The sequence below is a fragment of the Clytia hemisphaerica genome, unplaced genomic scaffold (assembly GCF_902728285.1).
Source record: "Clytia hemisphaerica strain Z4C2 unplaced genomic scaffold, Clytia hemisphaerica genome assembly, whole genome shotgun sequence".
Lineage (NCBI taxonomy): Eukaryota > Metazoa > Cnidaria > Hydrozoa > Leptothecata > Clytiidae > Clytia > Clytia hemisphaerica.
Window position 1 is genome coordinate 341,615 of NW_027103529.1, and position 22,073 is coordinate 363,687.

At 33.9% G+C, this 22,073-nt stretch overlaps 1 protein-coding gene across 1 annotated transcript in view; it reads left to right on the forward strand.

Moving 5' to 3' along the window:
* Positions 1-22,073, forward strand: part of LOC136799656 (uncharacterized) — a 42,093-nt gene that overhangs the window by 12,963 nt on the left and 7,057 nt on the right. Inside the window, exons 2-16 of the mRNA XM_067056374.1 lie at positions 9,270-9,349; positions 10,282-10,490; positions 11,362-11,459; positions 11,783-11,861; positions 12,628-12,774; positions 14,307-14,455; positions 15,042-15,194; positions 16,051-16,134; positions 17,515-17,632; positions 18,322-18,515; positions 18,799-18,951; positions 19,628-20,191; positions 20,461-20,610; positions 20,914-21,204; positions 21,594-22,055. Of these exons, the coding sequence (XP_066912475.1) occupies positions 9,333-9,349; positions 10,282-10,490; positions 11,362-11,459; positions 11,783-11,861; positions 12,628-12,774; positions 14,307-14,455; positions 15,042-15,194; positions 16,051-16,134; positions 17,515-17,632; positions 18,322-18,515; positions 18,799-18,951; positions 19,628-20,191; positions 20,461-20,610; positions 20,914-21,204; positions 21,594-22,055 (2,868 nt within the window). The 5' untranslated portion in view covers positions 9,270-9,332. The remainder of the gene's footprint in view (positions 1-9,269; positions 9,350-10,281; positions 10,491-11,361; positions 11,460-11,782; positions 11,862-12,627; positions 12,775-14,306; positions 14,456-15,041; positions 15,195-16,050; positions 16,135-17,514; positions 17,633-18,321; positions 18,516-18,798; positions 18,952-19,627; positions 20,192-20,460; positions 20,611-20,913; positions 21,205-21,593; positions 22,056-22,073) is intronic.

The following is a 22,073-nucleotide window of genomic DNA, read 5'->3' on the forward strand; positions in this document are numbered from 1 at the left end:
CTTACGTCCCTTGCAAGTATCACAATCGTTTTTACCCTAATTTCGTATATTTTCCAGAAATCTTCCATCAAATTTTAAAGTTCTTGCTTTCAGTGAGCTGGAACCATATTTCGAAAATATGCACTTTTTTGCGTATCTTGACAGTATTATATTATGGAGACATCATCATATTTAATCTTCACTCCTTATAACTGTCATTAAAAAATATTTCTTGCTAGATAACAGCTCTCCGTTTTACCATGCTAAAAATAACCATTTCCGACAGACTTGTGCGAGTTATGTTTTTAAAGTAAGTGATAGACTTAGGAACTGCAACTAAACTGATCTGTTCTGAATGAAATAATATAATCTGCTAAGGTCGCGGTTAGAAGATTCAAAAAGGTGAATTTCTGTTTAGCTTACATATTTCGAAGATGGGGTCAACTATGTGTTACACAAAGAAGAACCAAATTTTTGGGAGGTGAAGTTTTACCAGCTAACAATCTTTTTCGTGTATCTTACTTATTACAACGGAAATTAACTTATTATTTGAACTTCGAAAAAAACATTTCTCTCTCCAATGGATAAATTTCCCATTTTGGATTCAGTTTGTATTCAGCTCACCAGCTATAATAACAAAGATATAAGATTCTTTTTGGAGCCAAACCAAACTATAGATTTGCGTAAATTCTTGAGGCCTTTGAGGTTTGTTTTACGAGTAGAGATTTAGTACGGGTGTTTTTGATGTTTACTGAGACATTAAAAAAACTAAATCGCAGTTCATATGCATGGCGGTTAAGAGATGAATAGTCATTTGTAACATCATAGAACATGATAAAATTCATTGGAAGAATTTCACCAAATAACTATATGCCCTGTTACAGATTGCCATGGTTAGTTGCTAGTTTGTATTTTCTTCGGTGTATATAACTTATTCACTGAACTTCTTAGAGGTTTTTTAAGAAGAATCCCAGCAGCTTTGAAAACTCCCCTCCAACTACACAACCAATACTAATGTCAATATATGCACTCTAGACTTTTATATATATAGGAGATTTACATCTTGCCAAGATTTCCGTTACAATGACAGTTTCATTTGATATCAAATAGAGAACTTTAGTGATCACTTTTAACTGGTCGTTTTCCTCTCTTTGGATTGGCAAGCTGAAAGAATGCATATTTGTCAATTTCAAGTTCTTGTGAATTTTAGGTAGCACAACTGGTTGGTTATAGCTCATGTTACATGGTATATGATATTTCTATTGTCGTGTATTTTCGTCTAAAATTTCTACTAAGTCAAGGAATTTTAATAAAATAGTTTCTTTCTTAGATCAAGGTAATTGAAATTGAGACAGGGGTTACACAAAATTTCCTTTTAGCAGATTCGGGTAAAAAAAGTCACGAAAAAACGTTGAGTAAAGCTCTAATTGGCTGAAAATTGCACACGTAAGCATATTTTTTTTCAAAATGTGTAGAGTATGAGGTAATCTTTGCATGTCTCAGCCAACCAGAGCTTTACTCTACGTTTTTTCATGACTTTTTTACAGGAATCTGCTAATAGGAAATTTAGTGTATTAAAAAGTTTTAACGTGATTTTGGAACATATTATTATGTTTATATATAAGCTTCTGCTCGTCGTTTGGCGAAAAAGTTTCATAAAGGAAGTTTAGAGTTCTGCGAATCAGGTTGGTAATCTGAGATTCGTAACTTTCCTTTCAAATAAAATACATCTACCATTTTATGAATTACTTAATTTTTACATTTAACTAAAGTATATTTTCTCGACCATAATCGACCTTGGAATAAACTCGATCTTTGCCAAAATATTTCATTACAACACACAGTCACTTAGCTCATTTACAAATTGAGAATTGAAAACTAAAAGGGGCTTGTGTCATTAATTAGTACATTTCTTTACAAAAGTTTGTCATGTAAAAAAAACGGCTATCATACTAAAAATTCTCAGCATTTCAATAAAAGTTAGTATGTTATAGTTAGTTATCACATTTAATTTTGTTATTTTTGTTTAACATGATTACGTCATCTTTATGTCACTTAACTTGATAATTAATGATATGTAGATATGACTTTGACTGTCTTTTTTGTATGGAAAGGATTTCACTGTAGGGTGCTGTATACCATGATTCGATGACATCATTGCGTGTCATAGATATTGGAAACAACTTTCCCCTGATGGTACATAACGCATAACGTTATTGTTATTACACTAATGTAACGTTTAATGGATGTTATTGCTGTAAGCTGAAGGGTACAGTTGACTCAGAAAGTCCGATTTATTAGTTCGAATTACAGAAAGATTCGAATCATAAAAAGCATTTTACGAAGGTTTTCAGTCCCCCGGGGACTGAGAATTAGTTCGAATTAAAGAAAGATTCGAATAATAGAAATTGGAGAGAGTCCACTGTATTTTGTAGGGGTCACCAAATTTTCTTTACTTAATTTTGTTGCTTAGGTCTCTTTCGAATGCTTAAAAGGATTTTACAAAATTATTGCAATCATCCAAAATCGACTTGGACAACGAATACACTGCTTTGGCCATATTGTTAGGACTCAAGACAACTTGTTGAGTTTTGCGCGGAGACCGATCTTTTTCTTCGATATAGATTACGTCATGGAAGGGTGTTATATGAGTTCGTTCATGGCAACATATGACGGATATTAATGTTACAGATCCCAAACAGGCGACGGAATTTTAGAGGTTTTTCTGTTTGAAAAATTAGCTGTGAATCTGCAAAAAAGCACGTAGATATTACTATCTAAAAGTATAACGCAGTCAGCTCATGTATATATCATGATTTATTACGCATGACTTGATATAATTTAGCTGGGATAAATCAACCTTTTTAAAATGAAAACCTCGCGCTGTTCGAATCAGTATCATTCTTACAAATACAGTTTTTTAATAGAGAAAACCAATTCTATAGTTGTAAGAGAAGCTGTCGCCTCCATTTTGAAATTAAGGGCGATTTTGGAATTTCGCTACAATATGAACTATCTGAATCGTTTGAAGCGGCTTGCTTGTGATGTCTCATTGCACCCTTATGTGCTTTTGACCGACATCTTTATAGTTCAACTGTTGTTAGAGTCCCCATAGTGTACGGTATTAGACATCATATTGTCTTCCTTTTGTATTTTTTTCGTATTATTAAAAATTTTATAAGAAAGTTTTTCGCAAAAATACTGGTTTTATGGAAAATAACCAGGAAAATTCGACCAAAACATAACATCTAAGTTTTGAAGAATAATCAAGGCATTCATTGAATGGCTTTTGCTTCATTCCTATTGCCTCGGAAGACCTTAAAGCTAAATTGCTACAAGTTCTGTTTCCAGATATTTTATCAGTTGTTCTTATATTAAATCTGTTTGTATCCATTTTTCCCAATTTTATATACTATACATACATTTTATATTACATTCTCGTATTATAATTCAATTATGTTATTACTCAGAATAGTACGTAATAGGAAGAAGGGGGCCGCGAAAAAACCTCTTAAATAGGGCGTAAACCGATAAGAGATTTTTTGTACGTTACTTTTTCTGTTCTAAGTCAACCCTTAATGATATAATTGTATTTTCGAATATTAAAGATTCATGTATGAATGATTGTGCTCAATTATAATAGGAGAATTTTCCTATTCCTTTTTATTGACGATTTATCTATCCCTTATCAGTGTTTGTCTATCAATCGTATCGCTTGGGCAATACAGTAGCTACAGTAGTTTTTCTCGTCATAATAACTGTTCAGTCACTACCTCTTTGTATCTAAGGCATCGCGTGTTTTGATTCTGAAAAGCTTTAATTTACATTAAATTTGAAAGGGTCAGGATATTTTGAAATCGTTTGAAAAGGAAAGGTTAATTAATGAATAATACTGTAGTTTAACGGTACAAAAGATTGTCTAAATTGATTGAACTTGTGAAATTTCTGGCCTGGTTTGGTGTCTAACGGTTTTAAAATCGCCATCTTTTCCCCACAAGATGAGCATGTTTTCTTGGTGTTGTGTTGGTGACATTGAGTAGGTGTTTTCATCTTTGGATGAGATGGCGATTTCAGGATTCATTATGAATTTTTTCAGCGTTGGAAATCATTTTTCTTATGTGATGGTTTACGTAGTATTAACGTAGTGTCTTGTTTAGTTATCTGACGCAGTGTTCCGTTGGCGGATTGTCAGCCACCCACGATAAAGCTCTAAAGGACTGGGCCAATTACCCCCCGGAAAGGAATGAAAGTTGGCATTTGATGTGCCGCATCTCCAGTCGGGTTCAACTACCTCTACGTGTAAACTTGAAAATATTTCGGTTGAATCCACCAATCCTCGGAAACCAGGGCTGGGTTACCAGACCTCCTGCTGCATAAGATCCTTGATACGCTGCCTTGCAAAATTCGGTAATGTAAACCTTCCAGTTGTTGAGAATTTTCCCGACCTTTAGAGCCTTTAGAGCTTTAGCCTGTAGGATGAAAATCTGCATCTGTGCCAGATAACTTGTTTAGCTATCATTGAATTTAGATGCTGAAAGTTCTTTCTTGAACTTTTTTATCCCCTTTAAACTTTCGCTGTCCTGCTCTTGATAACTTAATAATCTCTGAGTTTAGAATATAATATCAAAAACATTTATCATGATCGACGAGTTGGCCTGAGAAAAGTTAGCTTAAGCTTCAGAAGGGCTTTTACTTTGTACAGGTTTTCATTAAGAATTTTTCACATGGTTTATCATTTTCGAGTTAATATGTATCTGTTTCGTTGTTAAATATATGTATAGAGATATTAGTTTCAAAATGAAGATTCTACTTAGCAAAAGAGAACACCATAGCATAGAGATGCGTAAGCTTGAAAACATGATGCAACTTGTTTCACGTTGGCTTTCCAATGTTTTAAAGGAGCCCCAAGGAGTTTTGGGCAGATTTTCCTTTCTTTCTGGTAAAGATAACTCTATGTTTTAATTTTTTGTCTATGTAAGTTCATATTTGGACACCCTGTATGAGATTGCTTGATAAAATAAGACGTACTTATTGTCAGTGTTTGACGATCTTTGGATAAAATCTTTTAAATAAAAGATAAAAGTTTTAAAGTTTCAGCCTAAATAATAGGCGAAATATCAATTTTAGGTCAATTTTTTTTCGTTCGTTTTTAGAGCTAACCAAGCCGCGCGCGAAAAACAAAAGAAATCTTTGACTTTGTTGAAAACATTTTTTTCTTTTCTACGGCACATGTTCCGATAGCAGAGAGAGTTTCTAGATAAACTGGTCGTGCATGTAACCTTTAGTGTGAGCAAAACGTGTTAATCAAATTAGATAACACATGCATCGTAAAAATTGCGTACTTCATTAGTTCTATTCTTTATTCTCTTTATTTGTGTAATATTACTTCTTCTTGATTTCATAACTTGTTCCAATTACTTATAAAAGAGAACTAAATAAAGCCTCTAAAACATGTTGGCTTCCCAGTGCCCCCCCCCCCCGGGTGGCTTCCCTATGGGGAAAGTAAAGCGCTTTTTCCACCTTTTTCCACCTTTTTGTATGCTATTGTTGTTACCAGTTAAAAGTTATTTCATTATTAACAATCAAAGATTTCCCTCTTTAAAAATATTACAAAACCACTTATTCGTTTTTCCTTTGTTTACCTCTCAATGCGCCATTTTGTATCCTATTTGTCACACCATTTTTCACACATTCTCATTGGCCAATATTATTTCGATTGTTCTTTTTTTTTAAACATTCGAAACAAAAAGGAAATGAAACGTCATAAACATTACAAACAAACACGATTTTATTTTCAATAAGCTTTTTTTGATATTCTTCAAAATAAAGAAAAGAGGTTTCCAGCCAAGCTGGGACCCATAAAATTATAGTCCCCTAGTCTTTATTTGTAAGTTTTATCCTCGGGACCCCTTTTTTAGTTTTGTTTCTGATTTATTTTGGCTAGTTGGTGGTAATTAATATTTTTTAGTAAAGTTAAGTTAATTAGACAAACTGGCTCGAAAAAAATTTAACTTTTTTTAACACGTATTAAAATTTCTGTCTTTGGAGACATGTGTGTTGTTTGAAGATTGAAGACTTTATTTATGATAATTTTCTTTTTGGAATTTTAGAAGTTATGAATTATAATTCTTATGTAGTGGCCCTTTACTGTTGTTGTTGAAAGAATAACTCTAAAAAATGTACATCATTATGAGAATTTTGGCCACAGCATGAGTTGTGGGGTGAGAGAAAGATATTCTCCAAATATCGGATTATAGTTCTAGGATTAAGCTGTCGGGGTCTTATTTGCTTAAGAGATGATAATATACTCGAAGCAGTAGTATTTTTCAAGCAATTATACGTCTTGATACTCTGATAATGGAGTTTTGCGATAGTGAAAGAGAGATTGATTTGAATCAAAATTGATTTGTCTCCATTGGGAGAAGAGTTGACAAAATTGCATGTTATAATTGTGTTTTATTTACTTGTATAGACTTGTTGAAATGTCGCTTGACTTTCAACTATTTTTTTCACGAAAACTCCACTTTTGCGAAAAACAAAGTTCAAATTATTGTGTGCGGTGGATTGTTGTATCTCGTGTTTTATTCTTATGTTGCATGGTCAATACGAGTTGGTATTGGGTGGTAAGAGAAAGAGAGTTTAAGGTTTCGAAGTAATCATTTCAGAATCTTTAGAAGTTTTTGCTCCACCAGGTAACACAAGGCTCTTAGTTTAGCACGGAAGTCTGGATGAACGTTGAAACTACGATGTATGCCAGCTGGACATCCCTATACAATTTCGAACCAGCTTTCTGTATCCGCCTTTTGCTTTTTGACCTTCAAGGTCACCCTTTTATTGTCGATGAGAAGTGTTATTTCTTGTTATGCCACTGTTAACACTATTTTAATGGCTATTTTATCTAGATCCTTAGGCTTAACAAATTTGGATTTCTTATTGCTTTAGTATTGCTTGCGGTACGGATACGAGCAAGATTAGTACATCTATATGATTTTCTCTGTGCAATTTTTGTCACTCTCAACAAGTTTATTTTGATTTAGTTCTTTTCTGAAGGACCGAGGCTTCTCTCAAGTATGAAAGGTTATAGTCAGTTGCAACATTTTCTAAATTAATTTTTTTTTGCCAGAAGTGTTGTTTCATTAATATCCTTCCGCTTGTCGCAATGTGTTTTTACTGTTTCAGATGAAATGAAAAATAATCTACTTCTAACTCGGCACATATTCCTACAGTATGATTGATGACTTATGATTTATTAACATTCCAGCCCGATTCCGTTCTAATTCACATTCTATTTTCATTCTTATTCCAGAACCAGACAGCTCTCGACACTACTTTGCTTTATTTATGTAACGAGAGTATTAGCATCAGAAACTCGCATCGTTTAATACCTTTTGCCAATACCTATGTTTATATCGAGTACCTCACCAAAAACCAATAATTCATATAGTCTCTTCGAAGGAAAAAAGCCGTGCCTTCTAGTAAAAGATAACACCTAGTTTCAGGGATCTGAGCTCACATATTCTTCAACTTAACCTAAAAAGCTTTTGCTACTGTATTAGGTAACGAGACGGTCTTTGCGTGGAAGGAAAGTCGATCTCTGCAAGGTATAAGCCGGACTAGAATTGACGCTATGGTACCTAATTTGTAATTCATCTGGCAAAGATAGGCTTGTTTACTTTTTGAACCAAAATTCTTATGACCCTGTCAAAATTGTTGGTTTGAGGTTTGCTGCCTTTCTGCTAAGTAATGCATTTGGCCAATGTCCAAGAGATCAAAAGATAACGCGAAATTTATAATAGCCAACGCAAATATTGGTGAGAGACAGTTGATGACCTTCGTATAACTAACTCTTCCTAATCAATTTGCACATTGATATATTGCTTTACATGAAGATTTAAGCAAAAGCTGTGTTTTCTAAAAAGCTATAAACCCATTAGAAATGGTTAATGCATCTACTTAACATATGCTTATCGATATACATTGAAAGTTAATTCCTTGTTTCTACAAAAAGGATCAACTCGTTGAAGTGTCTCTTCAAATTCAAATTTATGTTTATCATCGTGTTAATAAATTTTTTAAAATTTGTTAAACAATTTTTTCTGATTACGAACTTTTCTCACAATTCGATCACTCCGGATTTACTAAATGAACATTTAATTATTTTTCTAGTGTGTGACTTAACCTGGTTGCTATAGCTGTTGTGAAACTGAACACCAGGATCAGACCAATTAGTGTGGTGTAATTAACACCAGATAATGTGACCTAATGCGCAGTGGGTAATCAGGTCTGGCACTATTCGTCATTACTGCGGAGGTCCCCTTTGTTTCTACCTACTCTGTTTCTTTTGGGATACATCTCTACTCATAAAAGGATAAAGCTAGAGCTGTGATTCGAGGGGACCCAACCAACTGGAGCCCCCAGGTTCTCTCCCCTCCCCCAGTCAAAGTTCTTATATAGTTTGTTCTTATAAAAAACGTGTAATCACACAGCTTGTAAATTTCAAACACTTCGAAGACAGTTTTCACTGTCAAGACCCCGTCAAAAATTCGTTGGTAATTCGAGAATGTATCTTTTTTTGAAAAACATTTACCGGAATCCAGAAAAGTTTTAATTTCTGCCTCTAACTCTAAAAGCTTGGATAAGAAGAATGAGTTATATGTTATTGAGAGCATCGTTGAGAGGTTTAGTTTTGCTAGTCTGAATCGCAGATACTTCCTATATAGATTCTATAAGAAACTTTTTCGCTAGATGATGATCAGAAACCTATAGTTTTGCAAGTATATACTATACAGATTCGAAGTATACTCTATGTCAAGGGTTTTATTAATGAATTTCGAATGAGGATGGAAATTCTAGGGTATTTTTCTTACCGGGGACGAAATTTTTGCCAAATTTTCCAGTGGGGCTGGGGCCCAAGTGGGTCTGTGAGACAGGGGTGTTTTAATGCTTTAAGATCCGATGCTCTGAGATTATAACTATCTGGTTAAATGTAATTTTGTTAAAAATAGTAAAGTTTGTTCGAAACATTTCCAGGTTGTTTCAAAGTTTTCAGGGATGAATTTCTCATGTATGATTCACACTCAGTATAACGTGCGACGTCATTATAGTTATCCCTTAGCGGGATGTTCCGCAAGATTTATGATCGTCTGACGTTGAAAATGGCCTCCCGAGGGGTGTGTGAACAAATTTTCGCCATTGTCGGCTGTTATATCAAAGATTTATAAAAAATCCAATACCGTTTTTTTATATTGATGCTGAATTTCTAAATATTCAATTTTCTTTTTTTTTTATAGTTGATGACTAAAAAAGAAAGAATTGTTTACACCCAAAGTTTATGAAACTTTCCAACAAACAAGATGACGTCGGAAAACCTGTAAGATTTCAATTTTAGATATGTTTTTCTTTTTTTTTCCTTTTTTCTTCATTATGCCTTTTTGACCCCTATTTTTCATCACTCTATATCTTTAATATCGCGACTTCACAAAACTTTTATATTCAAAATATAAAAACCTTGTTTTAAATATTTTATAGAGGCCGTGTTTCATCCTGAGCTACGAACTGATATATATTTCAAGAATAAGTTTCTATTTTCTACTTCTTGTTTCAATGCGTATTAAAAATTTTATTTTTTTTATGTGAAATAATTCATACAAAGTAAACCATGTTTACTGAAACAATTATAATGATTCCATAAGAGAGGGAGAGAAAGAGAAAACGGATTTTAGTTTAATGTGCCAACTTGGTGTTAATAACATTTCTCTTATGTTTTTTTATGATTGCTCGATTGTCGTGATAAATTTCGATGTTATTAAGTAGTCGACTGTCATCAGCTTGAAGCGTCTGCCTGTGATCTCATAAATTCACATGTTATTTTTCTTACTTCTTTCGTTGTGTAAATTGGGGTATAATTTTTCTCGACAGAGAGTACAATTTGTTGTTTATTTTTGATGTTGGAAAGAATCCGTATATGAAAATCGACTTTGCTTTACTTTTTTATCATGTTGTAGAGAAATCTTTCTTCTTTTATTTTTGGGATGTTATTTTTAATTTATTAACATATATAATATTTCTTTTGCCATTTTACTTTTATATATACATGGTTTGGGTGCCCGTTTTTCTGCCGTTTATTCTTCATTCATAAAAAGTTATAAGGGGAAAAAGGCAGATTAATATTGATTTCACTTTAGGGTAAGAAATAAGAAGACATTGCTTAAAGATATGGAAATTGTTTGGTTCGATTTGTTTAGAAGTAAATAAAAAAAGGTCTCTATGTTCATTTTTTTGGATTTGCTTTGTTTTTTATAGCTCGAACAGAATAAACACTGGATTGACATGTGTACAGTGTTCACACAATTCAAAACAAACACGAACAAACGAAGATACTAACCAACAAACTGGATTGAGATCCAATAAGAAATTCAGGGGAAATCGACGAAAAAGGAAACAAGGCATCATGAAACATTCGAATTACATTTTTACGTTATTTATTTGGGGCTGTATATTTTCATTTCACGGTAAGTTGGATTCACAATATATCTATTTTTCCTCAAACATTGTGTTTCTATTTCGCGGATATAGATCTCAGACCTCTGATATCCCTCTCGAAGCTCTTATCTCTTATCGGTTGAAAGTCAAGTGTTTGCACCATATCTTGTTTTACAACACTTTATTATGAATCAAGTGCCAAGATATCTATGAAAAACTCTGTTTGCATCTGTGGAAAACTAATCTTAATTTGGATGTGTGCTACATAGAAGGAGAGCGCAGACTCTTTTTAGTAGAAATGTATCTTTATAAGCCTGAAATCTACTTGTTATTGTTCTGCTTGTCCCGAAATGTGCGCACACTTTTAAGTTATGATTCAGTTTCGACAGCTACATGCAATTTTCGTGTAATACATGATTTTTTACACAAAAATGCAGTTATTAGTTTAGTTTGTATTATATCAGAACTCATGTCTGTGACTAATTGTCAAAAACTAATATTGGTTTGTCCCAGAAAGATGCAAATTTCTTACATCAAAAGTACAGAATGGAGCCTTTTCTTGCTTTATTTGTTACGTTTGAACTTTTGTTTGTCGTTGGTAAATAGTTATGAACAAAAATTTTTATTACAAGTTATAGGTCCTAATCTTTTAGTTGTTTGATGTTAGAAACATTGTTTTCTCGATAATTAGTTGACTGCATTATGACTTTTGAGTGTTACGAAGTGCAGTCAAAGAGGGACCATTTGAATTAAAATACCTACTCGAGGTTACGTTAATTGGGCCATAAAAATAACATTACAGTCCAATCTGAAAACCTCAGGAATAATTAAGAATCTATTAGAAACATGTTAACCCTTTTCAAATAATTAATTTTTCTTCTTTTTTTATTTTGTTGACAGCAACATTTGCTTATTCAGCATCCATAAATGTATCACTTGGCTTTACTGCGCCGCTTGATGACTCATACGGCCCTTTGAAGCCGCTTGGAGAAGAATTAGTAAGGAATTTTAATGTATTTGTATTAGATTTTTTAAATTGTGATAAGTACCTCTTTTACAAGACTTTGTATGTCTTTTTATTTGTTAAGGAGATATACTGTTAAATCAATATTGACTATACATGTACAAGTGATCACAAAAACATATTTCTAGCGTGCGGCCATCGATTGCTTCCAGAACTTTGTAATTGGACCCCCTACAACTATCCCAAGTCAAATATTGTTGTCTTTGTTTGTAATACGATAAGGGTCCTTAGTAAAAGTACAAATCCACTTTGTCTGGCTCGAGATATGTAATATTGTAATGTTTTTTTAATGTGTAGGAAGCAGCTTTCAAAATTGCCGTATTTACTGTCAATCGTATCAAAAACTCTCCTGTCAAATTTCGGACAGATTTCAAAGGTAGGTCTTTGGAATGAATGAATGAATGAATGTCTGCCTCACGTCCCTGCCCCTCCTTAACAGGTGGGTACAACAAATCTTACCGGAACCTCTGTATGATGGGACAATGAAGATTTTAAAATGAAAAAATTTTCGTTTTTATATTTCTGAGTGAGCTACAGTATATGTGCGGAAAATTGGCAGAGTTTTTAATTGTTTTTATTTTTATTTTTAATAAAATATATTCCGACGGCATAATTCAAATATCGATATAGTTGTCTTGAAAACTCTAACGAGTCTTTTATTGGCATTTAGTAGGAAATGACCATTCAAAATTTGAGTCATTAGTTCAAATAGGAGAAAAGAAAATTGTAATCATGTTTATGTTTTAATGAGTTCAGTCATTAACAAGTTCGATAAGGCGTTCGCAACCGAAACGGTAGGAAAAGACAGGATGGTGTAACCTCGTTAGCTTAATGACAATTCCCAGGACCGGCTTTTTGGTTTTGTCTAATGCAATATCTTTATTGTGTTGTACAAAGGAAATGTTAACCGAGTTTGTGATCATTATTCCTGTGTATGAGAAAACCGTATGAGAAAAAGAGGTCCCAGTCGTCCCCAACGTTGTTTCTACGTACGTTGGACATAAGGTCACATAACGTTATGAACGTCTAAACAACATTACCCAATCAGAAGGAAAAAATGCTTTGGTTCTCTGATATTGAATTTGTTGATTGAAAAAAGTTAAAAAGTTTTTCAACAAAATATGTTCTTTGATTTCCAATAGCTTTGGTGAAGGATGAAGGAAAGAATCCAGTCACCGATTGTCAGAACATTGCGAGGACTTTTCACGGTGATAGCAACGTGGTCGGTGTGGTCGGAGCTTACTCGTCGTCATGTTCTGTTGCTATGCAACAAGAACTTACCAGCAGCAGTAAGTAGATTTCTTTTGGGTGGTTTTAGGGCGGTGGATGACGTTGTGCCACCCTTTAGATGCAAATATTTCGAACAGGGTCCTTGCGGTTGGATTTATAACTGGCGGGATTACGACGGTATACCACTGGGAAATATCTCTATGGATCACGCTTTAGTTTATACATCTTTTTTACTTATGAGTTTCATACATATGTAGACAGTATGGCTGTAGGAAGTCATTCCCTTGCGAAAGAACCCCTGTAAAAACTTTTGACGGCGTCTTTTCAAACTTCACACATCTGTAGGGAAGCCCTGTAGTCAACCTGTGGTCACGTAAAATATTGAAAACAGGGTTCTCTTGATAATCGTAAATAAAGGATAAAAGTGATAAAAAAACAGCGCAAAAAATATTTTTCATTCATATTTTACTATTTTTTAACACTTTCTAAAAACTTTTCTTTTTAAATAATTAAGAACCGAAGCTGTAATAGAATTGATTGAAATTGAATTTGGTGAAAACTCAGCATGACCTCATAATGTTAGCCTTTTTTGTCATTGTATTACATTTTTAGCCTCTGAGTCTGTTATTCATGTTGATCTTTTCTTTTCGGAGAAAATTTTTTTCTATTCTACAAAGTTTCTATTAAATTTAAATTTTCTTTTTACTGAAAATGATATAGAAAATACACCTTGTCCTCTTTTTTTGGACCCATATATATTTCTTAGCTATACACCTAGGATCAGAACTATAAGATGTCACGCAGTTATTAGTAGACCCTGTGTGTAGTTTCCGAAATTTTACTACCGACCACGCTATTACTACGGCGGAATAAATTATAAAGAAGTTGTAAAAAAGCTTTCCTTCCCTGTCCTCCATTCAAAAATCTATTTATAACATGAGATTGTAATATCTTTCTCTTACTTAGTAACATTTCCTTATACATTTTGCTTAGTTTTTGAGTTTTCTTTTTTAAAGTATTCTCTCTATGTGAGTCACTTCTTGTCGCCGTTTCTAATAGAAAAATCTACTTTTCATCACTGTTACACTAAAAAACCATATCGCTTATTAAAAAATGCCGAATTTTAATCCCTATGCAATCATTTCTAATGAATTTAATGATAAAAGCCCGATAACTGTCTGATCACGATTCGTGAGAAAAAGTGATTTCTCCAAAATCTTATCTATATTGTCTCCATAAAGAGTATTACCTGTAACGAAAATACCCTGTATTTCTGTACCAGAAGAAAATGCTAAAGACTTTATAGAAATGAGTTTGAGAATATTTGTGAATTATCAGTTCTGGCCAAAATCTCTTCCGATTCAATTTCTACATTGCTTTCCCATCTGAACACAGTTGAAACCCCAAGCTTGCTCAAAACGTAACGTCCACTAACGTTAAATGTACGTCGAAATAACGTTCTAAATTTATACTGAATTGCAATCTAATGCAAACTGAATCTTTAGATTTTAAAGCCACTTCACTTAATACCCTTCCCTCCATGAAAAGGATTGATCTTTTATGCCTAAAACTTTTATCACTTTTTTTTTAGAATCGAATATGCCACAGATCTCATACCGTTCGCAATCAATGAAACTATTGAACAAAGACACCTACCCCAACTTCTTCAGGACGAGCTCAAACAACAAGAAAGAAGCACAAACTATTGTGGATATCATCAAACACTTTCGTTGGACACAGGTATAATGAGCATATGCTTTTCATAAAATGATCCCATGGTGAAAAACGAGAGATCCAACGGTTATAAGGATATATATGACTTTAGGCTTAAGAGTACAATTGCATGCATTCCTCTATGTCGTGTCACATTCATACAAAATGACGTCAGCATTATATTGATTGGTATTTTGAAAACATCATTTTGTCTTGTATAAACTTTCTAATATTGGATATTATAACTAAAATAGGAAACATTTACTTACATTTTATAACACATGAATATAAAATTCATTTCTTAATCACTAAGAAATTGAATGAAATTCCACTGCTAACTACGGAAGAAGATGCTTTAAGCTTTTTGATAAAGGGGTACTTTATAGCTGAAATATCGATAATGGCTCAAAAACCTTTGACCGAAGGTTGGATTTTCCGTCAGAATCCTGAACTACCATGAACGTCCATTTTTTCGCTCCCGATCGGCTGGCTTTCTATTATGATTTCCTTATAAAGAAGTCAAAACTTTTCTTTTCCAAATTTCTTTAACTGTCAGTCCACTATATTGGCTCCTTGATCAGCTCCTTAATCAGTTTCTAATCTTTCATAATAGACTGGTATGATTCATTCCGATGATGAATATTATGGCAAAGAATTGAGTGACGAAATCATTTCCAAATCGAAGAATTCTGGGATTTACATCAAAGAACGTGTTTCATTCTCCTCCACTTCGTCTACCGTAGCTATCGATAAAAAATTGCAAGCGGTAAATATTTTTAAGAAGTTTCTTTCATTTAGGGTCTGAATTTAAGTTCGGTAACGTAAGGATGACTCGACCATGGCTGTCACTGGCCTCCCTCTGACATAATTTATTAACGATGCGCACAGACTAGAGTATGCTTCGTAGCCTTTTTAGCCGATCAAAATAATTGACTTAACAGAGGGAAATTATAATGGTTTTGCTTTAAAATGGCCTTAATTACCTCGAATTAGTCATGCTTTCAAGAGGCATATCATTTCATCACCTAATTTATTTTACTTTTGACATTACTAAGTTATGACAGTTCAAACAGCGACCGAGTTTTATTTTAGAACTACCGGGTATTTTTGAAACTTTTTGAACTTGCAGGGCTCAGGCACAGTTCAAAATTTCATGATTAATTTCCCATGTTGCCTTTTTAACAGTAAATTTGAGCTCTTATAAAACGAATTAATCCTTTACTATTCTTAAGACTCGTTTTCCCATCTCGTATGATGTATATTGTCACAGTGGCATTGAGTGCAGTTGTTAAAGAGAACCCTGTGATGTCATTTTGAACTTTTTGCTTTGGCTGCAGGTTTATAAAGCGGTGATTTTCAAGTGACGCCTTTTTATTAAAAGCTCTTACAATAGAGTATGCTATGATCTGTATAGGACATAACTTTTCTATTCATTATAATGAAAAAGTTCTATTACTATTAGGTCTCGAAGCTAATCCCTGTATTATCTTATTATCATGAACCCGTATAACATATTGCATGATATGTTGTATTCTATCCTATATTACAGATTACTTGGCAACTTGGTTGCTCACCTTACTATCCTTAATGTTACATTATTCATGTGCTGTCTTTTGTTTCAGATTAAAACCTCTGGATCACGAGTCAATATAATCGTTGCTAATGGCAATGATTTCTACACCATTGTCAAACAAATTAAAGTCAAGGTAAGGATTTTTAAAAGGGAATTAAAGTATAACCCAATTTAGAGGACAAAGGGTTTTTCTCGTTTTAAAGTTTCTTTTCACCTGTCTGTATAGTCTACTTTTTCTTTCTTCTATATTTTTTGTTTGTAAATTTTTGGGTCTTCTGTTCTCTATTTCTATTACTTTATCCTTAAAATTTTTTTAATACTCTAATCTGTATTATATTCATTTTTCCATTCGTCTTGATTTGGAAATTATACGTATATCCTTCTTTTTCATATTCTCCCTTTTTCCTTGAAATAATTTTCGAATCCTTTTTTATAATGTTAGCTATAATTTTGTTCTATGTAGACTTCCATTTCGTTTTGCGAGTTCATCAATGAGAAATTATGTTTAAATTTCGGGAAAGGTTTTACTCCACCCTTTTTTATGATATAAGGTTGGACCTACAAAGTAAATCTTTCAATCCCTTTTCCTAATTAGGCTTTTGTACTTTCGTCACCTCGCAAAGGATTATAGGTCCAGCTTGTTTCTTATCGATTAATGATTTCCCCTCAACAAAGAACAAGAAAAGCTTTGAACAATAATTCATCTTAGACCTCTAAACCAAAACAAAATTTCTAATATCTGGTCATAACGAAAGGAGTTCCGAAATCCTCAATTTTCGTAAACATTGTTTTTTGAAGTCGCGATTGAAAAATGATGAATATTCCCCCATTTTATTCAATCTTATCTTTCCATCTTAAATCTTATAAAAACTTCAGAAGAAACTTTTCAATAATTCTAAAATCTACCAACCAGCCTTCCATACATCATTTATTTTCTTGAAAGGACGTTCCTTTCTTTCTCTAAATCCGTTGATAAAGTTTAAAATCCGACATTAAATCAACATTTTATTACATCTAAACCAAAATAATTACATTTTTTATAAAAATTTCTCTGGATCTTGTTGAAATTTCAAAAAAAAGCTTTCCAACATGATTAGAAATTGATTATGGAAAATCCTTGGACTTAAAACAGCTCATATTTTCAGTTTGATTGTTTGTAACTTTGTTCCGTGCAAATCAGCTTATCAGAAAAAAAATCAGGAACTATCGATATATGTCAGCCTTTCCTCAATGGTACCATAGAAGTAGTTCCTTATCCAGCTTGTCACGTCTGTTTTCACATTTCCACACATACTAAAGATATGACCTTTAAATTATATCATAGCCTGAGCTTCCGAAATAAAAATATAAAACATAGCAAATATCAAGAAAATATTGGATATATGTTGTAGGTTTTGTCAGTCAATCACACTGTTTCGTAAATTTGTTAGAGTCAGGTAGACTCGGAGCTAACAGGGCTTAACTATTTTCATTTTCTGCACTAAACACAACATTATTCTTTCTTTATTCTCAGCGAATGTATGGTGAAGGTTGGGTTTGGATAGCAACCGACGGTGCCACCAGTCTGTATGTTGGTGATAAAGCCGATATCAACCTCACCACCAGTGGTTTCATCGGAGTTGGTCCTGAAAGTATGTTTTTGTACCCTTAAGAGTGACCACATTCTGTTCAATTCCACTGAATTTTTGTTTACAACCATGATGTTCGGAGTAGAAAAATAGAACATTTGTAGATTGCCTTCGCAGTAAAATTATAATATCTATGTCTGAACTCGAGACTGTCTAGTTTATTTCAAGTAACGTGTTATACGTAGACATAAATTCAAACAATTTAATTGTCTAAAGCCGTTCCTACCTAACGGAAATTATTCAATTCAATTGACGTAAAACATTTAAAAAATACCATCTGCAAGCGCCTAGAAAAGCAACATCTATCTTCATACTACGCGTGCTGATGCCAAGATTTCCAATTTCCTATAATATTTTTAATACCTCTTATTGGCACCTGCCGTACAAATTAACATCTTTCTATTCCGGAAATTAAGCTATACTATAACAAAGAGACCGCTCGAACATCATGATTACTTAGTTTTGTACGTGTTTCAAAATACCAAACACATGCAATTTAAATATTATCCAGTCGCCATACCTATTTGAAATAATCAAGCTACTCGACAAAAAATTTCCCAAAATATTTTCGCATACAAAAATGTTTTCTTTTGTCTTTTTTGATCCTGTATCGTTGCAAAGTAAGCACTTAAAGCTCTTCAAGCTTGATTTAAACCTGATCTAACGAGCCATATTATTATGTTTCATTATAGTGTACCGTGGCCGAACATACTACGATTTCTTGATTCATTGGTACGATATGGCAGACAAGAAAGCTTACCCTGGTAGAATCTGGAGACCAGGAAAACAACCATCTGTCAGCCCCTACGTTGGACAAGTTGTGCGGGCTGTTTCTGCCTTCCATTCCGTACTTGTTGATTTAGCAAATGAGAAAAAAATTGCACAGGTATAATTTCAGTTTTATGTTCATCGATCTAACATTCATATAAAGTTGAATTAAAGTGCTCTAAGCGACCTGTGTAGCCGAAGCTTTTGAAGCTTTGAAGACCTTTCTTAGGATTTCGACTCAATTTTTTAACCTGATTTTGATATTTCTGGTTTAGCTAAAACTTCTTACTGTTATTTTAAACGAAGATTTGAGAAATTAATGTTTCAATGAATATTTTCCCTATCTTCCCTTTCTATGCCTCCCATTAAATCTTATCGAAATATTTTTTGATCACCTTTAGGGCACTTCTGCATCCAGTATCAGAGACTTGGTCGCCAAACGTTTGAAAGCATCAGAAAACGTACGAACAGGCCTCTCGTCTGTCATGGGAGATCCAATCTATTTCAATCAACATACTGAAGGTCAACCGAAATTCACAATTTCTAACCAAGTGGTATGTTTCATTTTTTCTTTGTTTTCTATTTCATTTCTAGAGCTCACACGGGCACGAGCCAGGATGCGAGCCATTTCAAATCCCGGCCAAAAATAATTCTTTCGATTAAAGTTTTCTGAAAATGGTAACATACCTCTAGCTATGGTTCAAAAGATTTTTAAACGAAGGCCCACCACGGGCCCTGCTATCTAAAAACTCAAAGATTGAAGGTAGAGCTTAGTGCAAGGTTTTGATAAAAGTCAGTATGTATTATAAAAACTCCGAGCTACACCAAAGTATTTTTTATATAAAGTTTTTTTTCGTTGTACATTTTGTTTCACAATGTGGTATTTTTAATGGTTACTCTCAATAGTCAATCCGCAATATTTTGTAACCAGATACTTTCCATTAATGGTTTGTTTATGTTCATTTAAGTAGTCCAATAGGCGGAACTTGCAAGTATCTTGTTTCCTGGCAGACTTGTCAAGAGTTTGTCTATCAAAACTGACAATCTGTTATACAGATTTTCTTTTCTTCTACGGACTGTAGATACAGTAAACGCTTATTCCAACCTCTATTATTAGTCTCTTAAAATACTTTCCATAATTCGAATTAGCGAGAGTCAATTGAACAATCTGCCAGACCCTTGTTAAAAATTCTTTTAAAAATCTTTTAATTTTTTTCTCTCTCTCTATAGAAAGGAGAATTTAAGGAAGTCGGGAACTGGGACGAGTCTGCAAGTCCAAGTCTCGATTTACAAGTTGGAAAAGTATCATGGCCTGGTGGTAGCTCTCAAATTCCAACCGATAAAGGGAAACCGGGTAAAGCTTTATTCCGAATCGGATTCGTATCTCCAACTAATCCAGCATTGGGAAATTTGGGCGAATACGGTAAAGAGTTGTTATCAGCCTTCCGAGTGGCTTTAGAAGTCATCAATAAAGATGATTATTATCAAATCGAATTAGATGGTTTGACCAAGGATGAAGGTTTTGACGGTAACCGAAGCTGTCAGGAAATTGCCGAACAAATGAAAGAACAAAATTTGGTAGCAGTAGTTGGTGCTTATCGTTCACAATGTTCAATGAAGATGCACGAGGTCTTAGGATCTGAGGATGTCAAAATGCCAATCATTTCTTACGCTTCACCGTCTGTCTTGTTATCCAATAAACAGAAATATAAATACTTCTTCCGTGTACCACCATCCAACTTGTATCAAAGTGAAATCATGAAATTGATTGTACGCAAGTTTGGATTTAAAGAGGTAAGTTGATTTTCTTCTTGTTTATTTTTCACTTTGACATGAAACTTAGTGCGCATTCTTTTTTCATTTTCTCCTTTTCAACATTTACCTTCTTTTAACACCATAACTGTATTTCACATCCCTTGAGAGAATCTTAGGCTATATTACTTCACTTTAATACGTAGGATTTTCGCCAACTCTTTTGATTACTTATTCCCCCTTGGCAATTGAGTTACATAGAGTATGATTAACAATGTCTCCAATAACGTTATTTTGCAACTTTATTTCAGGTTGCCACTTTGTATTCAGATGAAATTTCGTCCAAAGAAATTGCACAACGTTTTGAAAGTCAAATGAAGAATGATTCCATACCAATCATTGCATCTCAAATGTTCCCTCAGAGTTCTGATAGTGTCAAGTTGGTTGATTTCGTCGAAAATGTAAGCTTTTAAAATTTCTTTTAACAGATCTAAACCATTAGGATACTTCCATTTTCCTTTGTTTCTAACTTTAAAGTATATTATAATTTTCTTTGAGGTTGTCTCTCTCTTGAATATCTTTAAACATAATTTACCTTATCGGTCCTTTTTACGCCGGCCCTAATTTAACGCCGGCCCTTATTACGCCACGTGCCTAAAAATAACGCCAATAAGGGCCGGCGTAAAAAGCGTAATAAGGGCCGGCGTAAAAGGGCCAATAAGGTATTACTATAAGTCAATGTTCAAAACCTTGTTTTTTTACAGATCCGTCAATCTGGTGCTCGAGTTATTTTCCTATCCGCTTTACCTAACGACGTCGCTAAAATTGAACAAATCATTCAAGAGAAAAAGATGGCAGGTAAAGGATGGATATGGCTTGGATCTGATGGTGCCACAAGTGATCATTTCTCATTGAATTCCAAACTTGCCAGTACTATGGAGGGTATGTTAGGTGTCAACCCTAGACGTGGCGATGGAGCTTTCTATGTCAAATTACTTGCTAAATGGTTATCCAAAGATCGCTTGACATATCCTGGTATTATTCATGAAGAACATGTAAGAATTGTCTATTGTTTTATTGATGACATTTATAACTTGTACTCAGTCCTTTATTACTTCGCTTTTTTCTAATTCTGATAGTCTAGTATACTAATTCAAGCATAATAGAACATATAAGAAAAAATAATGGAAGGGATGAATTGTATACAAACTAATACTATCCCGTGGCAATTTTCGTATTATCGTTTAACATCCATATTACTGTATTACACGGATGATAAATGACTCCTGGTTGTGATTCTGATAACACTCACGGAAGGTTCGCAATATTACATTACGCCCATCAGTAAAATCAAAAAGTAGTACATTCATAGTATATGGTACAATGCTGCTCTAGGTACAAGATTGGTTTCAAGAAATTAGTTACCTGAAATTCATTTCTTTAGATCGAGCATCCATTACCTTACACTGCTCAAGTTTTTGACGCAGTGAACGGCATCGCTTTGGCTTTATCCGACCTCGTGTCCCGTAAAACGATAAGTCACCGCACAAACGCTTTAACAGTGCGTGCTCACCTGTTCACAAAACTAGAAGCCTATAACAGTGATAAAAACGGATATTTAAGTGCACTGGGTACTAATAAACGCATGTGGTTTGACAAAAACAAAGACGGCCCACTTCTTCATGATGTTGTCAATCTAGGATCCAATCCCCCAGAGTGGAAACACGTGGCAGAGTTTTCAGTTGATAACAACGGAAAAGAGATTTTACAAGATTTGAAAAATCCACTATTCCCTGGAGGTCAATCAGTACCAGTCGTAGGAGCCGGCAAAGTCATGTATAAGATTGCAGCATTCTTCCCGAGAGATACTCGTCTTGGTGCTCTCTCAGATTTGGGACATTTCTGGGTAAGTTCTTTGGGGGTT